This window comes from Convolutriloba macropyga, chromosome 11 (assembly GCF_964194025.1).
Source record: "Convolutriloba macropyga chromosome 11, txConMacr16.3, whole genome shotgun sequence".
Taxonomy (NCBI): Eukaryota; Metazoa; Xenacoelomorpha; order Acoela; family Convolutidae; genus Convolutriloba; species Convolutriloba macropyga.
In genome coordinates this window covers 19,345,877-19,371,974 of record NC_134478.1, presented here as the reverse complement: position 1 = coordinate 19,371,974, position 26,098 = coordinate 19,345,877, and the positions used below count along the sequence as shown (strand labels likewise).

The following is a 26,098-nucleotide window of genomic DNA, read 5'->3' as shown; positions in this document are numbered from 1 at the left end:
AAGGGGAATCCCATTGAGAAATCAAGAAATTTTTGTCTGTGACTGACTATTCTTAAAACTTCCTATCAGTTTCAAGATGAAAAGAGAGGAGAAATAGTTTCACTTTCGTTATATGAAGTAACTGCATGAAACTGTTGAAGGGAACTCAAGTAAAACTATCGCAAGAAAATAGTTTGTTTTACTTACCCTGCAGCGTTCCAGAAATCAAGGTGATTTGCAACAGCGTGAAACCGAGGAGCAAGGAAGTGACACATACGCTTGGGTTATTTAAATCAATGGTAGACCCAAGCAGAAGAGAAGCTGGAGGTTGTGTTCCCAGATGAGTGTGTTCCTTTCAAAGAAGAGTCACTGTCAGGTTTTGGGTTCTGCATCGTGCTTGCTGACCATTACACAAACTTTGGGTTATGGGACTTGCTTGCAACAAAGAGTGAAGTACCACTTGCCAGAAACTTGTTCTCAGCGTGGGTACGCCGAACAAGCTGAGGCAAGACAATGCAAAGGAGGTTTCCTCAGAGCCGTTCAAGATGTACTGCGTAGATGCTGGCATTCTACAGGCAAAAGACCATACCCGAGACGCCACATTAGAAAAAAGTTAGCTGAGAGCCGCAACAGGACACAGCTGGAGATGGCAAGATGCCTGCTCATTTACTCGGGACTTCCTAAGATGTGGGGAGCAACAATTTTTCAACCAAACAGCATCAAAAATTTAGCTGTAAGACGAGGAGAACAAAAATGTCTAGCAGAGCTGATGCGTGGTATAAAACCTAAAATTTCATTTAGTAATTAATCTATTTTTTGTAGCATATTTTTCAAGAGGAAGAGGGACAGAGGCGTCAGCAAATTTGAACTTAAAGCTCTAGAAAGAAATTTTGTGTGTTACACTGAAAGAGACAACGAGTATCTCTTGTACGTACGCAACACACGCAAGTTGCTGGTAGTTAGAGACGTGATCATCGAGGAGTCTGAAGTGGGTTCAATCCCTGACCACACAGAGACGCCTGACCTCCTATTTGATGGGTAACAGCAACTAGGAATCTGGCGTCCAGATGTTGGTAATCGAGGCAATTGCAACCAAGAGAAACACATCTACTGCAATAAAAGCGGAATGGCATGATGCAGAGAACTTGATTACTCAAGAAACGACACTGAGACAAAATGCCTTGGATAATGAGGAAGCAGCACTAAATGAAGGATCTACTCGAACAAGACGGGGTATCAGAGACCCAGAGTCAGTGGAAGACGGTGACACAGAAGAATTCTCAGTCAGAGACAGTTGGTTTCACTGAAGAGGCATTGAAAGAAGGTTCCGCTTTTTTTTTTTGGAAAAGTCAGAACCAATCTTGATGTGTCTCAGAGCAACTAATTGGAACACAAAACAGACTATGAAGTCAAACAAGCAGACGATTGGAACAAATGGCACAGGGCAATAGAGGACACGGTCATGTCACTCCAAGACAACGAGACTTGAAACTAATGGAGTCCACACAGAGAGAGGAATGTTATATAGGCAAATGGGACTACAAATTGAAGTTAAGAGCCAGTGGTCAAGTCGACAAATACAGAACAAACTATGACGCAAAGTGGTTCAAACAACAGGAGTGACTTGACTACATTGAGACTTTTGTGCCTCTCTGTAAGCCAGAGACATTCCAGACTCTACTTCAAAAATCAGCAAAACGGGGCCATGCAATGCAAAAGTTCTATGTCAAAGCAGATTTTGCTGCATTCAATAATAGAAGAGAGTCACGGGAACTTTCAAAACGAGGATCAGATGGAGAAAAATTAGTATGTCGACTGAAGGGCTCCTAATAACTGGTATAAGGAGCTGGGTAATTTTCTACTGAAACAGAGGTTCAGTAGAAGCAGGAAAGATCAAAAATGTTCGCAAGGGCAGAGACAGGGGGTCCAAATTTTCATTTTGTTCTGGTTTGACGACATCATAGTAGCATCAATAAGCATTAAATTGATCTCCTATGTCGAAAAGGCGCTCGTGGCAACATTCCACAGTTAGACAAAGGGAGACAACACCAATTTCTGGGACAAACAATCAGACTTGAGAAGGGTAGAGTCATAGTCGATCAAGATTGCTACATATAGACATGGCATGAGCGGTTTCAAATGGATCAACACAAAACCTCATGAACTCCAACTGACTTAATTTGGAAATTTAGGCAGCACAGAACGGAAACGAAGAAGTGGATCAAGCGCACTAGAGAAGCATGGAGGATCAAGCGCACTAAGAAGTGGATCACTTCTGTATCTGGCCAAACAGGCCGGATATCTTGTTCAAATTTCTGTCTCTCAACTGAATGCACCAAGTAATCAACACTGGCTATGCGGAAAACAATTTCTGCAATTTTTGCAAATATCTGTTCAAAAGGTTTTTAACTTACTTACACGGAAGAGGCTAATACTGATTTAGTAGGCGAAAATGATCTGGTGATGTGAACGACAGAAAATCAACATTAATTCAAACTCAACGGACGTGTCACAAGAGAAGCATGCATACTCAGACATTTTTCCTTTCGTTCAGTACCAGTCGGAAGGTGTGACTATTTATTTTCATTGCATTCATACTGACAAAAAGGTAACTGAAATTTCTCGCAATCTTTACCCGCATCGAAGGGGCTACATTCAGAACAATTTTGATGGGAACAGACACTACGCAAAAAACTAAAGTCTGAGAGCGGGTGTTAGAATATCGATCCAACTATAGTCTTGAACTTAGTTAGAAATTTTAGAAAGAACATTTAACTTGTCAGATTAATAAGACAAGGACAAACTAATTCAAGTCACAAAAATTATATAAAACTGTCAATAAATGGTACTTAGATTCAACATTCGTTACAAACTTATTAGTCTAGATAACTATTACTAGAGTGAGATTATATAATGACCTAAAATCCTCCCAGTACTTATTGAATGATTATGACACCACCGGAAATGTGAACGAATTCATATAAAAGTGTAAATGCGTACTATTTTTGGTATCCCTTGCGACTGATTTCTAGGAAATTTTCTGAAGCAAACCTTATTGGGTAACCCCAATTATTAATCATGAACCTAAAGTTAGTTTTGTATCACGATTTTCTCGCTCTGATAATGGGTATATACAGCTGATATTTGGGCCTTTTTCATCCCCGTAATCGAAACCCCATCTTGATCAAATAATCATATCTCTCCTGTAAACCTCTAAATTATACTGTAAATCACCATTTTGTTATTCTCTCATTTTTTTGAGAAAATAATTCTTCTATATAGATAAAAACGCTTTTTAACTCAACAGAACCTGTTCCAATAATACTGTATGAGAGAGTAACAGGTGTCTTTTCTCTGCTTCTATTTTTATAAGAAAACAGAAAAAGAAACATATCTTTCTGAGACATCTAAAAACATAACACCATAACGCCTCTTCGAGCCGTAAAACCATACTCTTCAAATAACCTGTTCGAGTCGTAAAATGACAGTGTCGCAACACAATTGAAACTCTTTGAATTTTAAATAACTTCAGTTACCTCACCATAGTTATACCTGCAGCTTACAGCTTCACAGCTGTTAAATGTTTATTAAGTTTGACTTCAACTATCACAACTCTTTAGCAATTTGACCCACTAAATGCCTCCTGAATTCAGACAGAACAAATGTGAATTGATAGCAAAGATGACTAGCTAAAAATATTGCCACAATACAAATTCCAATGCACAAACAAGGTATCCTATTACAAGTGTTTCAGTTTATCTGTTGTCCACTTTTTCCTGTAATGTTCTTCGAAGTTTAGTTACACCGAAGAGGCTGGATGTTTAAAATGACGCAATCGTTTGAAATATAGCAAATTTATTATTGTTTTATGTTACTTGCTTATGTAGTTAGCTTAAAACACAGCAACGATGAAGAAAGTATTTTATAAACCACATCAAAGAAAAATACGTCACAAATTAAAAAACACAAAAGTTTTGACTTCTTTCTCATTAGTGGATGCCTCATTTTTTGCGGTTTTTGGGAAAGATTGCCTCCTGCTTTGACCAATAAGAACACTGGGAGAGCCACCAACATGCACTTTCCTTCCAAGCAATTCCGATTTTGTTTCCTGGTTATTTTTGCCACAGCGGTTTGGTTGCCTGTGAGCCGAAACACCATCCAAAGGCACATTAAGCCCAAATGGTTGAAATACAACTGGGTCAATCTTTCCTCCACAAAATCCATTTTTCAAAGAGTTCTAAACACCACCATCTCGGGCAAATAACACAAATATTTGCTCACGATCAAGATGTAGATGAAAGCATATTGAGTGACGGCTCTAAGAAGACACTTATTTGATTATCTCACTGGTCGTTTTTAAAAAGATCGTTAGAATGAAAAAGTACAACGACGGATCAGTTAAGTTTGTGCATGGCATAAAAAGCGCCAACATAATCATCAATTGGCAACTCTGGACCAACTCCAATGTTTGCAAGTGAGCAAGTGACGCTTATTTCGCAGGATCTTGCAAGATAGACGCCAAGATTCCGGCTAGAAAAAAGTTTGCAAATTTTAGCTCTGAGTAACTCAACGACTAATTTTTCATATGAGTTCAGTAATTGAATGAAGCTCTTAGGCATAAACGAAATTTTTGCTCAAGCTAAGACCATATTTTTGGCCTTGACGATCTTGCAAGAGTTCGACGTTTAGGGCCTAAAAGTAGCAACAAAATTCCATGCATGCAAGCTTTCTTATTAAGCACGTGCTGCGCCACGTGCGTGCTTACCAAACCAACACAATAATGATGAGCCAAGTTTGTCCGCTCTCTGCTTGCTTTGGCCACCTGATTAACTTTTACACTGGGATCTCTACGTATATGTTAGAACAAAATCTTAAGTGCCCAGTGCCCAGACACGAGGGCGCTTGCGCCCGAGTGCTGCACAAGAGGTCCGAGGGGGGCCAAAAATTTTGTTGACAACCAAAGGGTTCGAAAGTGTTGAATTTCATTTGAAATTGAAGTTAAAAGTACAATTTAGCAGATTTCTGAAAGAAAAGATTTCTTCTTTAAAATATACTGGAGTTAAAATATACCAAATGTCTTCGTCTCCAATAACGAAGCAGCTGATGACTTATAGCGGTTTTGTTCAAGTGTGCAAGTTAGATTTTTTAGTTTGAAAAATTGAACCTAGACTTAAAGTTTAATTTTTTGTCCTAAACTTAGTGTCCTATAGGACACTCAGTTTCTGACAAGAAAAATAGACCTTCACTTCTTTAAGTCATAGTACAATCATTCAAACTCAGCTCACTTCTCTGCTTCGACGTTTTAGTAACCGATGAATTTTTTGACCTTGGGACCTTGGGTTCTCTGATGTCTTACAATCGAAGAACTGGATTGTATTGGTGCTCTGTCATTTTTTGTAAGATGTTTTTAGACGGTTTTAATGACTTTGAGGTAAGGCCCATTAGGTATTAAGTTTCATTAGAAACCCAAAGCAGGCTGTAGTAGTCTAACAATTGCTTAAGGTGATACAGTTGCTGAAAATGTACTAAATAAAGAACGAAAGGTCATTTTTGGGAGTTTTCTAGCGCAAAATGGCGCAGTTTTGTACTGCTTTCCTTTTGTTTAAAGTTGATAAAGGTTTTCTGCAGGATATAATTACTTTTCGTGACCAATTTACGAGCTATATGTTTTGGTACTGCAAACATAAACCACAAAAATGATATTAATTTTTAATTTTTGCATTTTTTTTTCAAGTTTTCTTTCAAATTTTTTACTCTTTGAGCTTTTACAATCAGGGGCTTTTAAACCTCCTCTCAGGATTGATAATAGGTCATGACAGTTCACTAAATAGTATCTAGGGGCAATAGAAAAATTTTCAACATTCTAATATCTGGAATTTTTGCAATGTTTCGACAAAAAATTCAATTTTTTCTAATTTTTGTCGTTTTTTGCAATTCAGTTTTTTTAAGTTTTTCGGCCTCATAAGCTATTAGAGGTCTCTAGGGTTTGATAAAAGATTACTTCATAGCTTCCAGGGGCAACAAAAATCTTTTCGACATTTTAATAGTACAAATTTCAGCTTTTTTCGATGAAACTTTTTCAAGGTAGAAATCAAGATTTAATTATCTGGTCTGACCAGTTTTTGAGCTGCATGCAATTTTTTCAGATTTTTAAATTTTTTTGGTTTTTTGTCTTTTTGCATCTTTAAGGGGCAGGAAACCTGATCTGTGATTTGATAATGTTATCGCCTAACTTCTAGTGGAAAAATAAAGATTATCAGGATTTTAATTTAACGAATATTAAAGACTGAAAATTCTGACTCTTTTGGAGTTTTTCTATCCCCAGTGGCCATTAAACCTCCTCCTGGGTTTGATAGTTTGTTACTGCACAGTTGTTTGGGGCAATGGAAGGATTTTCAAGCTTATTATTTCACGATTTCGATCAAATTAATATACAACTTCAAATATTTAAAGTTTTTTCAAAAGTTTTTGTGATTTATTGAGTTTCTCGAGCCTTCGACGCCAGGTAGCCGCCTCCAGAAAGTTATAATCCAACCCTCCATATTTTTTGGTTGCAATGATGATGGGTTTTCAACATTTTTTATCACAATTTTAAGCAATATTTTTGTAAAAAGTTCAATTTTTTAAAGTTTTTTTCTTGAAAACAGTTGTCTTTTTTAGTCTCTCCACCACCTTGCCACCTTGCAACCTCCTCTATAGTTAAAAAGTGGGTTACTGGAGAGCTTAAAGTTGCTATGCAATGATTTTTTTTAACAGACAAACATTACCAATGCTTTCATAAAACATTTTTCTTTTCATTGAATTTTTTTATTTTTTTTTGGAAACTTTTGGCCTTTCTTGAGTTATTCAGGTCCCGGGGCCAAAAAAACTCTTTTATGTTTTGATAAGAGGTCACCGCATTAATTTTGTTGGCAATGGATGCATTTAAACATTTTAAAATTTCAATTTTTTTTTCAATTCTTTGACATTGTTTCATGACGGAAAATGTTTCTTGACGATGTTTCTTTGTTCCGATAACCTTCTCGTGGGATTGATAGTATGATAGTAATGGAAGGGTTTTCAGCATCTTAACATATCAAGTTCTGCAATTTTTTTGAAAAAAAAACTGAGTTTTTTTTAATTTTCTGACAATTTTTGTCGTGTTTCTATTTTATCGATCTTTATTAGCCAACTAATTTTTTAAAGCTTGAATTTTGGTTTGTAGATAGCCTCTGGGGTCAATGAAGTGGTTTTGAGGAATTGAATATTGTAAATAAATTTAGGCATCATTTCATTAAAATTTGCAATTAATTTCAATTTTTTTGAAATGTTTTTTTTTCTTTTTCTGAGTTTTTTTGATCTTCACAGTCCAATGAAATTTGTTTTGGTTTTGCAGATGTCTTAGTGCACAGATCTAAGATTCACAAAATTGGTTTAATACTGCAATATTAAGAAACTTCTTTCAATATTTGCAGTTTTTAATCAAAGTATGTCATTTTATTTTATCTTTATTGGCCAATGAATTTCTTTCAGGGTTTGTGCCTGGGCTAATGGGTTTATTTATTTGGATATGACCTTGAGGATAAAAGCTTCAAGGGTTGTAACAATTACTATTTCTCATTTTTTTAAATGTTTTTCTGTTTTGGCTGTCATTGTTCAATTGTTCTGCTGGTCAGGTACAGTGGTTCTAAGTTTTTCAATCAATTCTTTGGATTTTAATTCAAGACTTGTTCTGCTATGTTTCTATACTTAGTTGCTTGACATCTAGCTCTCTTGGTACGCAAACTTCTTTTGGAACAAAAGGTTAAGTTTGGAAATTACCATTAAGAAAAATTGTACCTGATTTAGTAGGTCACTTTTTGATCTGTCCTTGAAGAATATCTGCTGACCTTCTTGTGAGTTCACACACTCATTTACAGCTGTCAAAGACTCGTTAGATTTATTTTCAACATTTCCGAAGGTAACAGCCTCGAAGTTAGGGTTAACTTCAGGTCCTGACATCTTTCTATTCGGGCTATCTTTGAGGGCGTTCTCGGGAATGTAAAAGGCCACAGGAGGAGCGTAGTTCACAAACTTCAGACCCCTCTGACTATTTCGAAATCTGAACACAAATGCAGAACAATTAAATTGGGCGAAGTTTAGAGGTATTGTTGCAAAAAAACGTCCTTGTAATGACAATTGTAAACGAAAGTTTAATATCATTCTCCTTTTAGTTAATGTTTTTCACCGTTTTATTTTTTTAAACTGTTAGGTCTATTTAAATCAAATAATAACCATCGTCTTTATTTCATTAGTTTAATATCTTAAGTCTATAATTAGACTGACGTGGCTAGTCTCAAAAAATAAAGTTCGCAGAAAAATATGTCGATAGAATTTCTGCAGCAAATGGGCAATTAAAATCTGACCTGTGTATGAAGATTTCTACAGCGAGAGCAGCAAGGGAGAGAAGACATCCGAAGAGCAAAACCAAAAATATCCCTTTTACATTCTTCAACTCAACTCCTGAAAAAGTGAAACAGTTACAAGGTTGGTCCTCAATTAGTTTTGATTCTGAGGCAATGTAAAAAAAAATAAGCAACATACCTGAATGAATTACGCAGAACTAGCTTGCAGTTGCAGCTCAATTTTCCTTTGGTTATGGTTAAGTGAAGCTGCGAAATTGAGCAAATGATTTGCGCCTTCTTAAACCTTTCCATGCCCGTGTAAGAGAAAAATTCAAAAATTCACACCATACAAAAAATAAGTCATATTTTGTTACATGTATAATTTTTTTTTCAGTTGGACACTCGCCTTTGGAGAAAGCATGCTGCATTTTGGGCATATCTTTCCTGTGTTGTGAGGAACACTGAGAACTGCTGTTTAGAAACCACTTCTGCTTCAGTTGGTCCAGCTTCCTTTCTTCTTGTAGCTTCAGGATCCTGTAATTATTAACATTACGTGCAAGCGCACTTGCCAAAAATGTGGATCATTTAGTCCAATTTACCTCTTTAATTCCACAAAACATATCATGGTACAGGTGGAAAGGACCTTACTATGTGGGATACGCAACAAAGGACCGATTATACTAATTGGTAACTATACAAAGCCTTTGTTCTTCGGAAGCTAAATTCATTACACGGCCAAGAGCACTCGCACTTTTAACACTTCTTCGATCACATGTATTAAGATCAGGATTTTAAGCTTGACGGTGAAAACAAAGTTTCAACGAGGCAAATGTTAGTGACGGAATTTGTAACTCTTACTAGAGATCGGTTACTCTTATCCGCGATTCTTCTACCTCATTTTGCACCTCACAGTATCTAATTTCTGATGTTTTACGGTAACTGGTTTCCGCAGAATGAAAGCAAATGGTTTCCTCTATTTTTAATCACTGCTTTCTGCTAATTTCTGCAGCTTTATAGTCCTACTTTATGCATTTAAATCATTTTTATTGAGAAAACGAAATGACAAAACAAGTAAAAGAAATTCAATAAGTTATTATCAAATTCAATATGTGATTCGAAAGCTTCTTCAAGCCGTAGACGTTGTGATAAAATTTCTATAACACTCTGCAAGCAAATTGTGATCGAGCGCTGTTTGTTTCTTCGGATGAATTTCTTTGTTAAATCACACTCTAAAAATTCCAATAAAATTTTTCTTCACCAAAAAGTTCAAAGTTACATTATTCACCAAAAGTAATGTTTCCAGTCCTATAATTCCAGATAGATGCCAAGATTAAAGCATCAAAAAACAAAAAAATTTCAAACTTCAAGTACAGGCCATTTTCATCGCTGCTCCAGTTTTGTCTTTGATGAGAAAATAGCACTTTCTTCTTTTTCTTACTAAAATTCAATTGCTCCGATGTAGATGGATTGATAATAGTTTTTATCATTTTGACTTGTGTATATACCATGGAGTTACATGCGAAAAGAGGCCCCAAAAATTTTTTAAGGCATTTGCAAGTTTCACTTGTAATAAATACCGAAAAGAAATTTATGGTTTTAAAAAAAATAAGGACTCGGAATATATCATCTGTTTTTGCCTTTGGTAAACAGAGCAGGTTCGTTTGTTTATTTGATGTTCATTGGTGGCAATTTTTTTCACTAATTTATGTTCACAACTTTTTGAAGGTTGTATAGAAATGTTAAAAATTATCCCGTAAGGTATATAAATATAAATTTTGCACGCAATTAAGATCGTGAACCTAAACCAAATCTGTTGATTATAAAAATAAAAATAATAATAATAATAATAATAATAATAATAATAATAATAATAATAATAATAATAATAATAATAATAATAATAATAATAATAATAATAATAATAATAATAATATTAGTAATAATAATAACAAAAATACTAATAATAATAATAATAATAATAATATTAATAATAATAACAATAATAATAATAATAATAATAATAATAATAATAATAATAATAATAATAATAATAATAATAATAATAATAATAATAATAATAATAATAATAATAATAATAATAATAATAAAATTATTATTAATAATAACAATATTAATGATATAAAATAAACACAACCAGCAAGCAGAATACCGGAAATTATCCGCCCTTGACGCGCTTGGTGTACACCGGATTGAAACAGAAGAAGAAAGAAAGAGACAAATTGACCGAATTTTTTTTCTGTTTTTTTTTTCATTGTCAAAAAAGTACTAATTTGGCGTGCAATTAAAGTTAGATTCTAAAACTATGCTTACTTCAGCTTCTAAACTGAAAGCTAAATGGTTTAATACCAATGTCAGCTAGCAAACACTCTAATGAAATTTGATAACCTAATTCTCAATGACTTAATGACCGAGCTGTATCGGTTTATCCCGTCAATTTTGATTTCGACAGTACTCACCGCATTGCGTAATGCAATGCGTGGAAACATTTAAACTCCATTCAGTTGAAATACTGAGTGAAGTAAGTCAGAAGTCAAACGTGAAAATCGTGAATTACGTAAAGCGAAAAAAGTGATCAAAAGGTAAAGCGAATTAAAAAGCAGAACAAATCCTGAAGCACAATTCAAAAAGTTTTCATTGACTAAACAGAAAACTAGACCTAGAATGGACGATAAGAGAATTGATGAAACAATTTCCAAAAAATTCAGGTAAAAATATATAAAGAACAGAAAATCAATGTCAAAATGCTGCATGTGAACAAAAACCACTATCAAGAAAGCCAATTTTGTTCAAACATCGTTTTATCCCTCTATTTTAAAATTATAGTGAAACAAGGCGGCTCGGTAAAGTGCGATGGCACATAAGGTTCCGACCCCGCCCATCCGCAATTTTGGCATAATTGTCTACCAAATGAGGAACAGATAGAAAAACCCAAAAAATATTTTTTGCGAATCCCAAAAAAGTCCAAGTTTTTTTCAAAAAATTCTGTATGAACGATAAGAAAGCCTCCAAAGTAAATAACTCAGTGGAGTAAAAATTTATGCTTTAGATTGCTGTAATATGTAATTATAAAGAAAGCGAGTCAAGACGAACAGCAAAATCAAACAACAACAACAACAACAACAACAAACATTAATTACATCAAAAAATTTATGTCCCTCTTAAAAACTAAATTTAATAAAAAAGTCAACATACCGTCAGATAAACCTAAAAGTAAACAAAAATAACTTATAAATCACCAGAAAACATATGCGACCAGTCCATAAAAAGGTTTGGTAACAGTTATACAAAAAAGAACAAAAACAGTAAAGTAAAAAAATTAAATTATTTTTTTGAAACAGTTAACTACAAAGTAATAAATACCATTATGAATCAATTAATATTACCACAAATTTACGATTACCACTGTTCCTATAGAAGGGCATTAGAGCCTGTCCTTATTCATTTTTTAAAGCGGCTAAAAAGAACAACAAAAAACAAACAAAATTTCAATTGAAACTTGCCAGAAAACGCTGTCAAAACCGTCAAGCCATATTTTGTCCCTCAAAAATATTCGATTGCGCCTTCTTCAAACAGCTATAATGTATTACGTGGCCATTCATTAGTAAGACTAAGTAACAAGTAGACAAAAAAGCGAAGTGCTAAAGTAATACTTTTAATTTTTTTTTTGCGAAACAAAATTACATTCAATGTCATGAAAGGCGTTAATTACAAAAAGAAATATTTAAATAGGGTCGTTTAATCATAAAAAAGAAGCCCTCGAGACCTGCAATTATCCAGAATGTTTATTGCGTCTACAAAAAGAACGTCAAATATGACAAAAATCAAACTAATTTACTTTTTTTTGTGAAAAAACCGGTGTCGAAGCCAGTAAAGTCATAACAAATTCTTTAAAAAAAGATTTTGGGACACCAATCCCATTTATTCTCTTGACACTTATAATGTCATAATTGACCTGTTATTAACTAACGAGATTAGGTAACAAAAAGAAACATAAAAAGAACAAAATTGGGAAATTGAAAAGTTTTTTTTTTAATTTTGGAAAGCGATTGTTTTCAAAGTCATGAAAGCCATCAGCTGTCTACTAATATCAGAATATCGGTTGTTCTATTTTTCCATGAAAAGCCAATGAAAGCTATCACTATACAGGAAATTTCATACGACCGAAACGACAAAGTATAAATGACAGTTAGACAAAATTTGAAAAATTCAATTGATTTCTTCAAAAAAGAGGCGTCGAGGCCGTCAAAACGATGATGTATATCTTCCACGATTTTAATATGTGCCTTATTCTGAACGCTAATAATGTGACATGAGAACTGTGATAATGTGATTATGTGACAAAATTAGAAAACGTGAAAAACTGTCAAATATCAAAACAAACAAAAAATCTGAAATCTTGTAGTATCCAAGCCAGAAAACAATAACTTCAGGCTTAAAACTGCAACCGAGAATAAATGCTAAATCGGTAGAAAGAAGAAGCAATTTTTTTTTGCTGAAACTAAGCTGGAAGTTGAACAAATTAAGAAAAAAATAGAGGAAAAAGTTAATTAAGCCATTATTTATTGAAAAGTCAATTATTTTTAAAAAAGAGAAACGACCATACACTTTCAAGTAAAAAACTGAATGCATGAGCTTGGAGCTGCTTAGTAAGCGAATTGGTTGGACCTATCACTCCTGAGTTTTGATTTGATATGTTCTGTTCTTTATTATTTAAAAAATGTCTTTTTTTTTAATAAAAAAAGACCGACTGATTACAACCCGATTTTTTTTGGATTGTAACAGTCCAAGAATGGCCCAAAACTATCCCTGCTAATCCTTATTGTCCGTTAGGAACAATTGATTTTTCGAATGTTGTAGATATAGATAATTTGTTAGTTAAAAACTCAAAATAAATTCTGCATTTTTGATAATCAACGAGTAAAGTTATCAAAAAAGGCGAAGTTTTAATTACAGAGCACTCTCAGCGGACTCTGAAGTAGAAATATCCCCCCCTATGAGTCTACAAAGATTATATGAGTGTTGTTTGGGGGTGTACTGTCGGCAAATTTAATCAAAGTGGACTAAAGTAGCTTATTTCGTGCTGTTTTTGATGAAAAAGGCTAAATTTTGAAATGTTTATCCAAATTTTTTGACCAAAAAAGTTAAATTAAAACAATCAACAATGCTTGTTCGTCTTCAAAAATAAAATAAACGACACTATTTCTAAAAATTATAGCAAATTTTAGCAAAACTGACGAAAATTTAGGCAAAAATTCCGGAAAATGTGAATAAAAACAACGTGAATTCACTCTACTTTTCTCAGAAGTTTAAACCTCGATAACTCACTGTAGAAAACGAAAATTAAAAAAAATCTTTTTAATTCCATATTCTACGCTGGACGAGCTTTCTAATGATGCCAGTCTCAACTCTCTACGATGAATATATCGATCGGCGAAAATTCACGGAACAAAAAAAACCCATTTGAGTATATAGTTCCTCCCCCCTCAAGAGGGTCGGAACAAAAAATCCACGTCGCAAAATCACTTGCTTTATCGATCCACTTCCCATTTCGGCGTAAAAAAGAGAGCGCCGTTTGGGGGGGGGCTGACGACGGCTATTGAAAATTTGGATCAAATCTGTTTCGGCCCCCTAGTGTGTTTTACGTCCCCCCCCCGTTACAAATTATGTGTTGTTATATAGCACGTTACTATGTAAGAAAATAGCTCGTGCGCCGGGGGGACGTAAAACTATAAGCTCGCTAAGCTGGGGGGAACAGAATAGATCCAAAAATTTTAAGAATCATTTAAAAGATTTTGCGGTAAAAATATTGATAATGATAGTAATAAAGGATAATAACACAAATAACGCTAAAAAAGTTGGATCTATTCTGTTCCCCCCCCCCCCAGCTAAGTGAGCATTAATTTTTTATGACCCCCAGGCGCACGTGCTATATTCTTACATATTAACGTGCTATATAACAACATATAATTTGTAACTGGGGGTCATAAAAAACACGGGGGGGGGGGGGGGGGGGGGAAACAGAATAGATCCAAATAAATAATAATTAGCTTTGCATACAAAAAGTTATATAGAAACAGGTAATCTGTGTTAGCCCAATACTTTAATTTTTTTAACTTTTAACTTGCGTCCAATCACTTTCAAATGCTCCAGTTGATTTTCTTTAAGTTGAATATGGTTAAATTTTTTTGCAAAAGTGGTCATAAGATCTTGTCAAATTTAGACACATAGAATGTTGATACGCAAAATGAACAGCAGAGACGAAATATTGGCAAAATATACACCAAATATTGAAAACAGCTATTTGCCAAGTAATGCTCGAAAAATTAGCTCCACATTAGTTTAAGGTAGGGTTCTCGCTTGTACTGAATAACTTTTGGGTAACAACTTTCGCTCGATTAATAAAAGCCTTAATCTAAAAATATCTTAAACAAAATTCTTATACCCTAAGAGTTTATCTTCGCGTCTTCAGCTAAGTTCCTTTCAATTTTTTTAGCACAAGTTGCAGCAACAAACTAGTTCTTTTTTCATTTGATGCAACACAAACTTAGCTAGATTAATTTCAATTTCTGACAACCAACAATGTTTGTCATAATAGTTGTCGTACTGGACCACTAATCGAACACTCGAACTAGTACGTTGTCAACATGGTTAATCGCATTCCCATTAATTCAATAATTCTTTAAAAATGGGGCTCAGCTTTTTGTAAACATAATTATTTCGAAAACTTCATAGTATGAGAAAGCCTCGTGTCATCTTCTCTAGTTCGTATAAAAAGATTTTACATTTTTTTCAGTTTCTTGAAAAACTCATCAAAAATTATTCTACTATGTCCAAATCTAAAAACGAGAGAAAAAAATATAGAAATAGTCTTTTTTTGGGAAAATTCATTTTTCATGGAATAATTTTTGAATTTTTTTCGGTTTGAATGACAAAAAAATAACTTAAGAACTTTTGTAAACTCTAAAATTCGTTCTCAAGCAACCAGCAAAACAAAAAAATTGTCGTTTTAGTTGATCAACACTTGATTCAGAGTAGAGGGCACAATCTCTGTTATTCTTACATCTGTTTTTTTTAATTACAGGTATACAACAATTAAATAAACCGAACCTGTTTGAAGCCAAATTGATCTTACTTTGATTTTACGAAATTGAGCTTTAATTAGTGCTCCATCAGACTGATTTGACTTTGATTTTACAAAATTGAGCTTTAATTAGTGCTCCGCTGACTGCGATAAGTTTCCATGCAGTTGGAAATAACTTTTGCCACAGAATTGAGACATTGGAAAGTTTTTTAATGAATTGTTGTTTGGAAATAAATAAATGATGTAAATTGTTTTTTGCTTTATATATTGACAAATTTTGTTCTTAAATCCATGTTCCGAAAAAAAGTAAATGCGCGTCGTTCTTATGCACCTATTCCCGCTCTGGCAAACAAACCTTTGCCTAAACTTTGGAGTTTACTTTTCTCTTCTATTTTAGTTTTGAAATTCTTCTCACTTTCTAATAGGCATTAATATTGAATACTTAATTTGCGAAAGTTGACTGACGTTTTTTTTTCAAATCAATGTCCTTTTGATATCTCACAGCGTATTTTTCATAGAAATCTTTTATCATTAGCCTTGCCAAAGCTTGAAAAGTTAATCAATTGAAATTTCTCTGTTATTGTATCCCCGGGTGTCCACTTCTTAGTAGTCATACAAGGATCATATATGATGTCATACAAATCATAACGTATTTCCTAGTACGATCCTTTCATGACTACTAAGATATCATACATGATCCTTGTATGATTACCAGGAAATCATATATGATTCTAGTAAGAATACCAAGAATCATACATCTATTTTTCATAAATCATTTTCCATTAATGTTTTTTCAAATTTTATTCGGTTAGGCATCACTTTGTTCTCCGTCAAAGATCCTATTCTAGAATATCATTTGAAAAGTTGGGCACAAAATAAAAGAATAAGTCCACATACATAACTAAAGATCTGATACTCCCTGAAGCCACCTAATACCTATAAATGCTCATCTATAAGAAACATAAGAAAAATTTTTGGCATGTAACCTCAAAATTGTTTTGTGAATATGTCCAAGTTACAAAGTTATTCGTCTAGTGCATACAAAGAATCAAATGTGGATTGCAAATGCGATATATTCATTTGAAATGTCCTTTGACTACATTATACGGGAATTTTTGGCACCAGTCAAAGTTTTTTTGTCATGTATGACCTAGTATGATTTCCACGACAGAAAATGAAATTTGAAGTTTTTAGGCTTTGAAATTTTTTGTATGATCCCTGAATGATTACTAGGAAATCATATATGATACTTGTATGACTACCAAGATTTCATACAAATCATTTATGACCTAGTATGATTACTAAGAATCACATATGACCTGGTATGACTGCTAAGAATATTGTATGATGAGCTTAATTCCCACTGCGATTTTAACCAAGTTTGCAGGAAAAATTGGGATAAAAACTGAACGCACATTTTCCGTGAAAAAGCTGGAACTGTATGAATACGCAATTTTCCCACTGATGATCTCCTTCACTCTGAACGTGTTTTTTCATTTAAAAAAGATCCAATCATTTACTGATCCAGTTCAGTGCAAATTTAGGACGGTTACCTTCCGAGACTTTTTAAGGCGACTCTGATGTAATTTGCTGATGAAAATGGCTTGCCCCATATTTTTAAACAGGACGCAGTTATTTTATAAAGGTTTGGCAAGACGGTGCCTAATATAGCTGGAACTTTCCAAAGTAACCACCAGATTCGCAATTAGCGTTTACAAGAGCCCTCTCGTCAAAATTTAATCAACCGTTCCCAACCACCACAGTAGTCATGAACACATTAACTGCTTCGCAAGTGACTCCTGCTCTTAGTTTCCTGTATCAAAATGTTTTGGTTCATTACAAGTGAGTAAGGGTGCCGAAACCATCTAACTTACAAATTGACTTAACCATTCTAGATCAAACATACCGACAATTTCTTTCATTTGAAACCGATCATACCAAACGAACCGAACATGCCGACCATTTCTTACGTAGAAAACCGAACATACCGAACATTTCTTGCGTCGTTTTTGTTCGGTCTTCTCAACTAGGGCGACATAGCGGTAGATTTTGAAAAATTGTACCTAGAGGACTGACTTTTATCATCTGAACCGATTGAATGAGAGAATGATTTGAACACTTGAGTAAAAAGAAACTTACGCTGAAGATATGTCGGCCTTGAGAGCTGACCTCTTGGAGATCGCAAAACCATATCCTTTATTCATGAACGGTTTCCCCACTGTTACGTATTCACAGTGTTGACTCTGAAATCACAATTTATCTCAGGCAAAAGATCCAAAATATATTATTATACAGCCCATCGGCTTCTAAACACTTGAGAAATAGTAGATACTATTTCACATTACTTGAGAAATAGTAGATACTTTGATTAAATTGGAGTCATATATTGTCACTTTTCTGCAACAACAAGATCATTTAGCCTAAAGCTTGGTTTTACAAGTTTCGCTATTAATTACGCGAGTTCTACTTCAGAAACCAATGCTTCGTAGCACCAATGCTTAGGAGCCTGGATATTAGTAAGTGCTAATCACCAAATGTTGATTCGATAAAATTTTAAGCAGTTTTGTAACAGTTAGTTTGTGGGATTCTTTCATTTCCTTACACAAGACATGTTCTTATCCTGGGTTGTCAAAAACGGTTATAGTTGTGAGTGCATATTGACTCACCTTTCAGTTGTGAATGATATCTAATGAATATAGGTATTAAGATAATAGAAGAAATCCAAATGAAAAGCATAGTATTGTATGCTAAAAACACAGCTGACAAAAAATTTGAAGACTTTCTTCCGGCCGCACTTGCCACTAGATTAAATTGTCCGAAGTGTTTTGCCATCAGATTAAAGAGTCTGAAGTGAGTGTAAATTAGTTGGGTAAATGTTTTCGTTGTATCTTAAGTGAGTGTAAGTGAGTTGGGTAATGACTCCGGCCCTAGTCATTGACCACTGGAAATCTTATAAGATCTTATAAGACTTTTACCAATACTCCATATCTTGTAATTGCTTATAAGATGGAAAATATTTTTTAAGATCTTACAGGACATTGAATGTTTTGTCAGATTTTACAAGACAGAGTGAATCTTGTAAGAGGTAAGTAGGGTCTTAAAAGATCTTACAGATTTGTTCTGTGGATGAAAATAGCAAATCTTACAAGATGTAAGATTACTTACGTAAGATCTTATAAGATCTTACCAGTTGCTACTATTCTTAGGAAGTCTTACAAGATTAAAACATATCTTATAAGAATCGTATAGGAGCATCCGAATTTTTACATTTCTTATAAGATCGTTCACGTTCAGAACAAATCGAGTAAGTCTCTTATACAATCTTTCAAGATTAAAGCATTATCTCGTAAGGCCGTGTAAGAATTTTGTAAGATCTTATAAGATTTGCAAAGGTCAAAAACTAAGGGGTAAGACCATACCAGAAAACCAGCGTTTAACTTTACACCAACAACGCTCAAAATGGCCTGTGAGGAGAAACAATGCCTCTGAATTAACTTAAACTAGAGATTATCTCAAACAAACGTTTTTTCAGCGTCACAATTAAAGCTAACCATTTTTCTTCTTTGAAATTTGACATGTCAAGCCACGATCAATGTTATTAAGTTTCTTGGTGAAATCACAATAAGACATATATCATTGAAAGGCACAGTTATTGTCCAGGTCTTTTTAAAATAAAACGGTCAAACAATTCGTCAAAAACGGTCATTTCCTTTAGAAAAACCGGTTGAAAACGGTCACTACCCAATAACACGGGTCAAAAGCGGTCAATCTAATAAAATATCGGTTGAAAATGGCAATTTTCCAAAAATACGGGTCAAAAACGGTCATTTTACTATAGTATCGGTTGAAAGCGGTATTTTGCAAAATTTCATGTCAAAAATGAACATTTTACTAAAATACCGGTTGAAATTGGCAATTTCCAAAAAAATAAGGATAAAAAACGGTCATTTGACTAAAAAAAACTGGTCCACCTTCAGAAAAATACGGGTCAAAACCGGTCATTTTACAAAATACAGGTTGAAACCGGCCATTTCACAAAGATACGGGTCAAAAATGCTTGTTTTAAGAAAATATCGATTGAAAACGGATATTTCTGGAAAAAACGGTTGAAAAATGGTCACTTTAATAAAAATAACTTGTTAAAACGGTAGTTTTTCAAAAATAACGGTCAAAAACGGTCATTTTACATAAATACCGGTTGATAACGGCCATATCCCAAAAATACGGGTCAAAAACGGTCATTTTACTAAAATACCGATTGAAAACGGCAATTTCCCGATATTAGGAGTCAAAATCGGTCACCTTACAAAAAACCGGTTGAAAACGGCAATTTACCATAAATACGGGTCAAAAAAGGTTCTATTAATTGAAATACCGGTTGAAAACGGTCATTTCCCAAAAATACGGGTCAAAACGGTCTTTTTACTAAAATACAGCTTTTAAACGGCTATTTACCAAAAAAGGGGCAAAAATGGTCATATACGTTAAAATACCCGGCTGAAAACGGTCGTTTCCCAAAAAATAGAGGTCAAAAACCGCCATTTTCTAAAAATACCGGTTGAAAACGGCCCTTTCCCAAAAATATGGGTCAAAAATTGTCATTTTCTCAAACAAAACTGCTTGAAAACTGCTCAAACTGCTGAAAAAAACTGCTCAAAAACTGCTCGACCAAAAATACCGGTCAAAAACTCGATTTATTGAAACACCTTTCAAATACGGTCATTTTCCTAAAACACGGATCAAAAACGGTCGTTTGCCCAAAATACCCGTCAACAACGGTCATTTTCATAAATAACCCGTCAAAGCGGTTTGGTTTCCTAAAACACTGGTCAAAAACGGTAATTTCTTAGAGCTAGCACGCCTCGAAAACTTTTAAATTACGTAAAACTCTGCCAAAAAAGGTCATTTGCTACATACAAAAACCGGTAAAAAACGATCACACCAGTCATATGAGCTTTTAGCGTTCATTTATTTAAAAAACTGATGAAAAACGATCATTTCCTATGTTTCTGGGCACATTTTTTAAGTCACTATTTTGCTGTAACAGTTCGAAGTTTTGCGCGTTTTTGTGACATGTACAGACACTCGTGTGCTTGAACCCAACTTCTTCTAATCACAAGTCACTCGGTTTTCCACTCAACTTGGGTAGCATTGCTTCAGTCAAATAACTAACTGCCGGGAAATATTCAGATAAATAAGAGATTAAAGGTACCGTAATCCACTGAAGTATTGCATCGTCCCACATGAATGCATAATTGCCCTTGGCCACCCTTTCGTAGCCCTCTCGCGGAGAATTCACTAGCCATGATTCATCGTCTTCGCCGTCTCTACCTCCTCGTGAGAATGCCATGGATACTCTCTCATACAATCCTATCATCTGAGCCTGGTCCTCAAAGTCTGAAACAAGGCAGAGGTCCAGTACTGAGAAGTTATCGAAAAGCAAAGATAAAAAAGAATTTGTCGTAATTTGAAAGAAATACTGAGCGGAATGACTGAGTGTTGTAGCGTCAAACATTTTCAGATAATTTCTTCACTTCAAAATTTAAGTTTATGATCCTCGAGATAATTGTTATTTTTTGTTCAACAAGATGACCTATTAACAGCAGAAATGGAGCACTTTGAAGACTTCTATTTTTTTAAAACTGGAAGTGACTCTTTCAAGGATACAAAACGCTACACGGGCAAAAACTGATACAAAACGAACAAGCTTTCGGTGTTAACCTGTCTGATAGCATAGAAATAAGTGGAATTTTATCTTCATTTTTTCCTGGAAATGAGGGTTTTCCAAATTGATCCTATTATTTTAAGGCCACGCCCATTAGTTGTTAGATAAACATGTAGGTTTGCAGGTAGACTAGCTAGAAGAGCGGTACTCAAACTTGAAGTCAAATGGGGCACTAAACCAACTTCCACCATGTAACCGTCTTACGTTGACGCTGCTGGACCTAAAAATTGAAGTGTTTGTGGAGTACTTATAGTAGCCTCATGATTTTTGAAGAGTTAGAGCAACTTTTCAAAAGCTTTCTGGTGGATCTAAATTCATCTCTTGTATGTGACCTGCAGTTAGTGATTCAAAGCATACTGAGTGAAAGAAACCGCAAAAAATTCGTTTGAAGCTCTCAATAAGTTTGAAGTGATAAAAATTTAAAAAGAACTCAAGAAAGATCAGGTCAAAAAATTCCTTTTTTTTCTGTTTTAGGTACTCACAGCTACTCAACGACTAATCAAAATGCAAACAATTCACGCCAGATAAAAATTTCGAAGTATTTTCTGGTACAAAATGAGTTCCAGTCCTGCAATTTTCTTACCAAATTTTTTTACTTAGGTTCAATCTGACCTTTGTCACTAAATTTGAATTTTCAAAATTTGGAAGAGAACAGGAAGTACATCCCCGATTGCAGATGTTGCCATCAAAAATACGTCATTTTTACCTGCTGACTCCGGATGTCAAACTTGGCTTCTAAAAACATGTACGTTCAGTTTGCTTTTCTATGAGGAATTGCATGGAATGTTTTAACAACCAGAAAGTTATTCAGTTTGGTTCTAGGTGCAAAAATCAATGACAAAGAATTGCATCGTTATCATTGGTTTAAAACGGAGAATGATTTAGCCTGATTTTCTGGATTTTGATTTGGATATGTGAAAGGTTCTTTTAACAGTAATTTTTTATTGTCAGATAGCTAACGTTATTGCGAATGACGTATGTATTACAAGATAAGCGATATGCGCCTGTTTAAGTAAATTTTAAATAAGATAACGGCTAATATAAGCTGTTAGTCGAGCAATTGTTTGCGTCAGTTGAAACCGCAGCAAAAATTGTCAGGTAATTTTTCACTTTGTAGTTAGACCTGCCATCAAATGTGAAAAATTTCAAACGCCAGATTCCATATTCATTTTATATATGACCGTTCTCATGCTGAAGATGAGAGCGTGTTAGTTGTGCATAAATAGCAGTGGAGGTGAAATTATATACGAAGCACAGCGAGATTCAGCGATACGAGAGAGAAAGATAGATAGACTGGAAAGTTAGAGAGAGAGAGAGAGAGAAAAGGAGAAAGAGAGAGGGAGGGAGAATGAGGGAGAGAAAGAGAGTGCTGATTTAGAAAGAGAGTGCCTGGGACAACTTGAAAAAATCATACACGGAGAGTCAGAGTAATAAATAAGCCTTCTAATTAAAAAAAATGTTTGTTGAGGCGATATTGTTGAAGAAGTCTTCGAATGCAAGATCAGTTGGGATATTGTAATCACTCTAGTTGATTTAGATTTTGGGATGTCGACCGTTTTTGTGTTCTTATTAATGATGACCGATGTAAACAATCTTTAATTTCTTTCCAGGATAGATAAGTATATTCCATTTTTTATTTTTATATGAGAAGATTTAGGATTACTGGCATTATTGCGAAATAACTGTCTGAAGACAATCTAGTTTGCAACAGCTTACAAGAGCGGCAAGGCCGAATCAACAGAGTAGAAGGTAGTGCTTGTTTCACAAATTTAAACCTTTTTCATTATGCCAGATCGATCTTCTGGGTCACAGAGCACCCTCACTGAGCGGCAAAGGAAAATTCAGAAGTTGACAAAAGTGTTTCTTTTAAAATTTGCACTTAAACTAAAATTGTTTTATCTAGATAACACAAAAAAGAGGAAAATGATTACGCAATTATATTCAAGATGTTCAAGGACCTGAAATCTAGGAAGCCCTCTCGGCTATATCTTGCTATAACCAACAAATGCGGTACCTAATTTTGTTTTTCTGGACGTTCGGACTCTTGGCTGCAAAATGTGATTACTTTGAGCATACCTTGGTGAACGGGTGAGTTTTTGACTGTTCCAAATTTGAACTTGTTCTGATTGGCGAGACTCTGGAGTGAGTCTACAGGCATGGCCATTCTGTTGACAGTGAGGAATGCAGCCAGATTAGCCATGTACATGGCTGTGACAGTGAGAGAGAAGAACCACCAGAAGGAACCCAGCAGACGACCAGAAAGGGTGCGAGGTTGCACATCCACACCTGTAAATGTCATTACCAGATAAATCGGATGCCAAAATATTACGCTATTGTGAGCTCGAGAGTAACAATAATCACTCTGTGATTGAAATTATAATATCGGCAACCCTAACATATTACTTGCAAATAGATATTTATAGCAACTTGCAAATACAATTTTTTCAAGCACATGTTTTAAGATGAGGTCTGTAAGCGATGGGGCAAACTAGTTACAGTTTATCAATTGCCCCAAAATCAATCGGGTTAGTCCGTCACTACTATCCACGCAATGACATTTATACAACCGAAAAACGAGTGCCAAGATTTCGTGAAAATTATTCAAGATTATGGTCACTAATTTTCTCCCAAATCGCAAGGAAACGAATTTTAAGAAAAGACTGAATTAGCGTTAAAAGAATTTTTGAGAACTTTTGATGCTGAATTTTTGAGAACTAATTCAAATTCCAGAGAATTTGAGCTACATGTACTCTCATCTATTACCGACGGCAAGATCTACATGTACTCTTATCTATTACCGACGGAATTTTGCAAGATCTTGCCCAGATAGTCGTCGGATATGCAAGATTTTAGCCAGATAAGCGTCGAACTCTTGCAAGATCCTTACAAAAGAAGCGCCGAACTCTTGCAAGATAAGCGTCTGATGTTTCCATGCTGATGTGCAATTTGCCTTTTAATCCGTAAATAGTGCAATCACTGCCCGGGTCGAGAAAAAATTGGAAAAATATGTAAGATAAACTGTGAAAAGTTAGCTTTTTACCGCAAAATTCATACATAATTTTCGTTCAACGCCAGATTAAGCGGTGATCTTACAAAAATTTACCACAACTCACCGCTAAAACATTTAATTTCACCGCCCTTACAAGATTCGAACCTCTCACCTCCTGCATGTCAATCACTTCCTCCACTTCGCCATCACTCACTAATTTCAAATATTTTTGTTTTGAATATAAATCAAATTCACTCTACTTGCTGTAAAACATGCGCGGTGAATTTTTGTAAGATTTGAAATTTTTAGCGGTGAAATTACATATATGTGATGATTTTTTTAAGTTCAACGCTTACGCTAAATTACATAAATTCATCGCTTAGGAAAAAAGTGTCAAAAACATGTTAGGTTAAGGGGTAGTTTTAGTGGGAGGGTAAATCTAACAATTCCTTTCTTACTCCCCATTACTTTCACCGCATTCTTTGCTTGTCTCATACAATTTGAAAAAAAATTCTAAGCGGTGAATTTAAGTAAGCTCACCACTAAGTTGAGCGTTGAATTTATTTAATTTCACCGCTACCAAGCGATAAAGGTCTTTGTCAACGCATTCACCGCCTGATTTATGTAATTTCACCGCATTCACTGCTTATCTTACAAAAATTTCCGCATTCATCGCTTACCTTAACTAATTTTGCGTTAAATGGCGGTGACACCTCGACCCGGGTAGCGATTTTTAAAAATGTCGAAACTTGTCTTTAATTTACAAAGTTTATCTTAATCCCATAATCCGGAGTTTTTATTCGCTGATATAACTCATTTTTGGTCGATATTCCTCAAATCAGTCCAAGGTATTTTCACAAAGCCTTGAATGCAAAGATGGTTGATATTAAATCCTAAATATGTGCATTTGTTAGTTGTTTTTGTTCAGTGTGTACTGTTAACTGTCTGCATTCTTCCTTTTCTCCTAATTGAGTGCTTTTACAACAGGAAGTTAGTTACACTTTTTTGCTGCTGACATTTCGCAGCTTTTATTCGATATAAATGACAATTATCATCAAGATGTGAAACCTTGGCACAATTGAAAGACGGTGATAATAAATTGGCGATACAGGTCGAAAATCTCAAAAACGCTTTCAGCCAAGCAGTGCAAACCGATCGCTCTATTTGTTATATCGCGGCGTTGTGTTACCTTTATTCAACAAATGTTTCAAGTCTTCTTCTGCAGCCGTATTTCACATAGTGACACCATAAATCGTCAAGATACTTATTTTTTTGCAGGTTAGGTCAACACTTAAACCCACGGTGGTAGAAAAATCTACCCGTTAAGATCCAAAAGAATCGATTAGAAAGTTTGAGCAAACAAGCTTAAAATTAGACCAGATTTCATAACTGCCGCATTGCCAGTTAATATTTATCAGTAAGAAATGGTCAAAAACTTGCATCGTTTTCAATTATTTATAAGCGGAATCAATTTTAGCAAAAAATTTGCATCATCATAGTGGTACAAAAACATTATCTTTTTTGCTAGTCAATGACAATCATTAAAGCTGGCGGTATGGTGAATTGACTGCCAATTTTCTGGTTTTATGCTGAATAAGTTAAATGGCATATGAGTTCGATTAACACATTAGGTGAATAAGATTACTTTATAGGTCAAATCATGGAAAACAATAACGTGAAAAAAATTAAAGCCGTTCAAAATATAACTGGTTTAAGTTTCAATATTACTAGTCCTAGAAGGGACTAAGATTGGATTGCAGAAACCATTTAGAAAAAAATACTATCAAAAAATTTGTAAAAATAGTTAAAATCAAAGCGAAAATGCCGCATGTGAACAAAAAAAACCACTAGCGAGAAACCGAATTTTTGTTCATATACCGTTCTCTCTCTACTGAAAAATTAGACTAAAAAAGACCAACACGTTTACAGTAATGCAGAGC

The 26,098-nt window shown here is 34.6% G+C and overlaps 1 protein-coding gene across 3 annotated transcripts in view; it reads right to left on the bottom strand.

The window, feature by feature from the left end:
* Positions 1-3,627: 3,627 nt before the first annotated feature.
* The window catches only part of LOC142349858 (uncharacterized), a 277,179-nt gene continuing 254,708 nt past the window's right edge, over positions 3,628-26,098 (bottom strand). For all 3 annotated transcript variants that reach the window (XM_075401678.1, XM_075401676.1, XM_075401677.1), the window contains exons 15-20: positions 23,246-23,455; positions 20,657-20,841; positions 17,584-17,687; positions 8,364-8,876; positions 7,798-8,059; positions 3,628-4,216 (exon numbers count right to left, since the gene is read on the bottom strand). In XM_075401678.1, the coding sequence (XP_075257793.1) occupies positions 8,600-8,876; positions 17,584-17,687; positions 20,657-20,841; positions 23,246-23,455 (776 nt within the window). In that variant the 3' untranslated portion in view covers positions 3,628-4,216; positions 7,798-8,059; positions 8,364-8,599. The remainder of the gene's footprint in view (positions 4,217-7,797; positions 8,060-8,363; positions 8,877-17,583; positions 17,688-20,656; positions 20,842-23,245; positions 23,456-26,098) is intronic.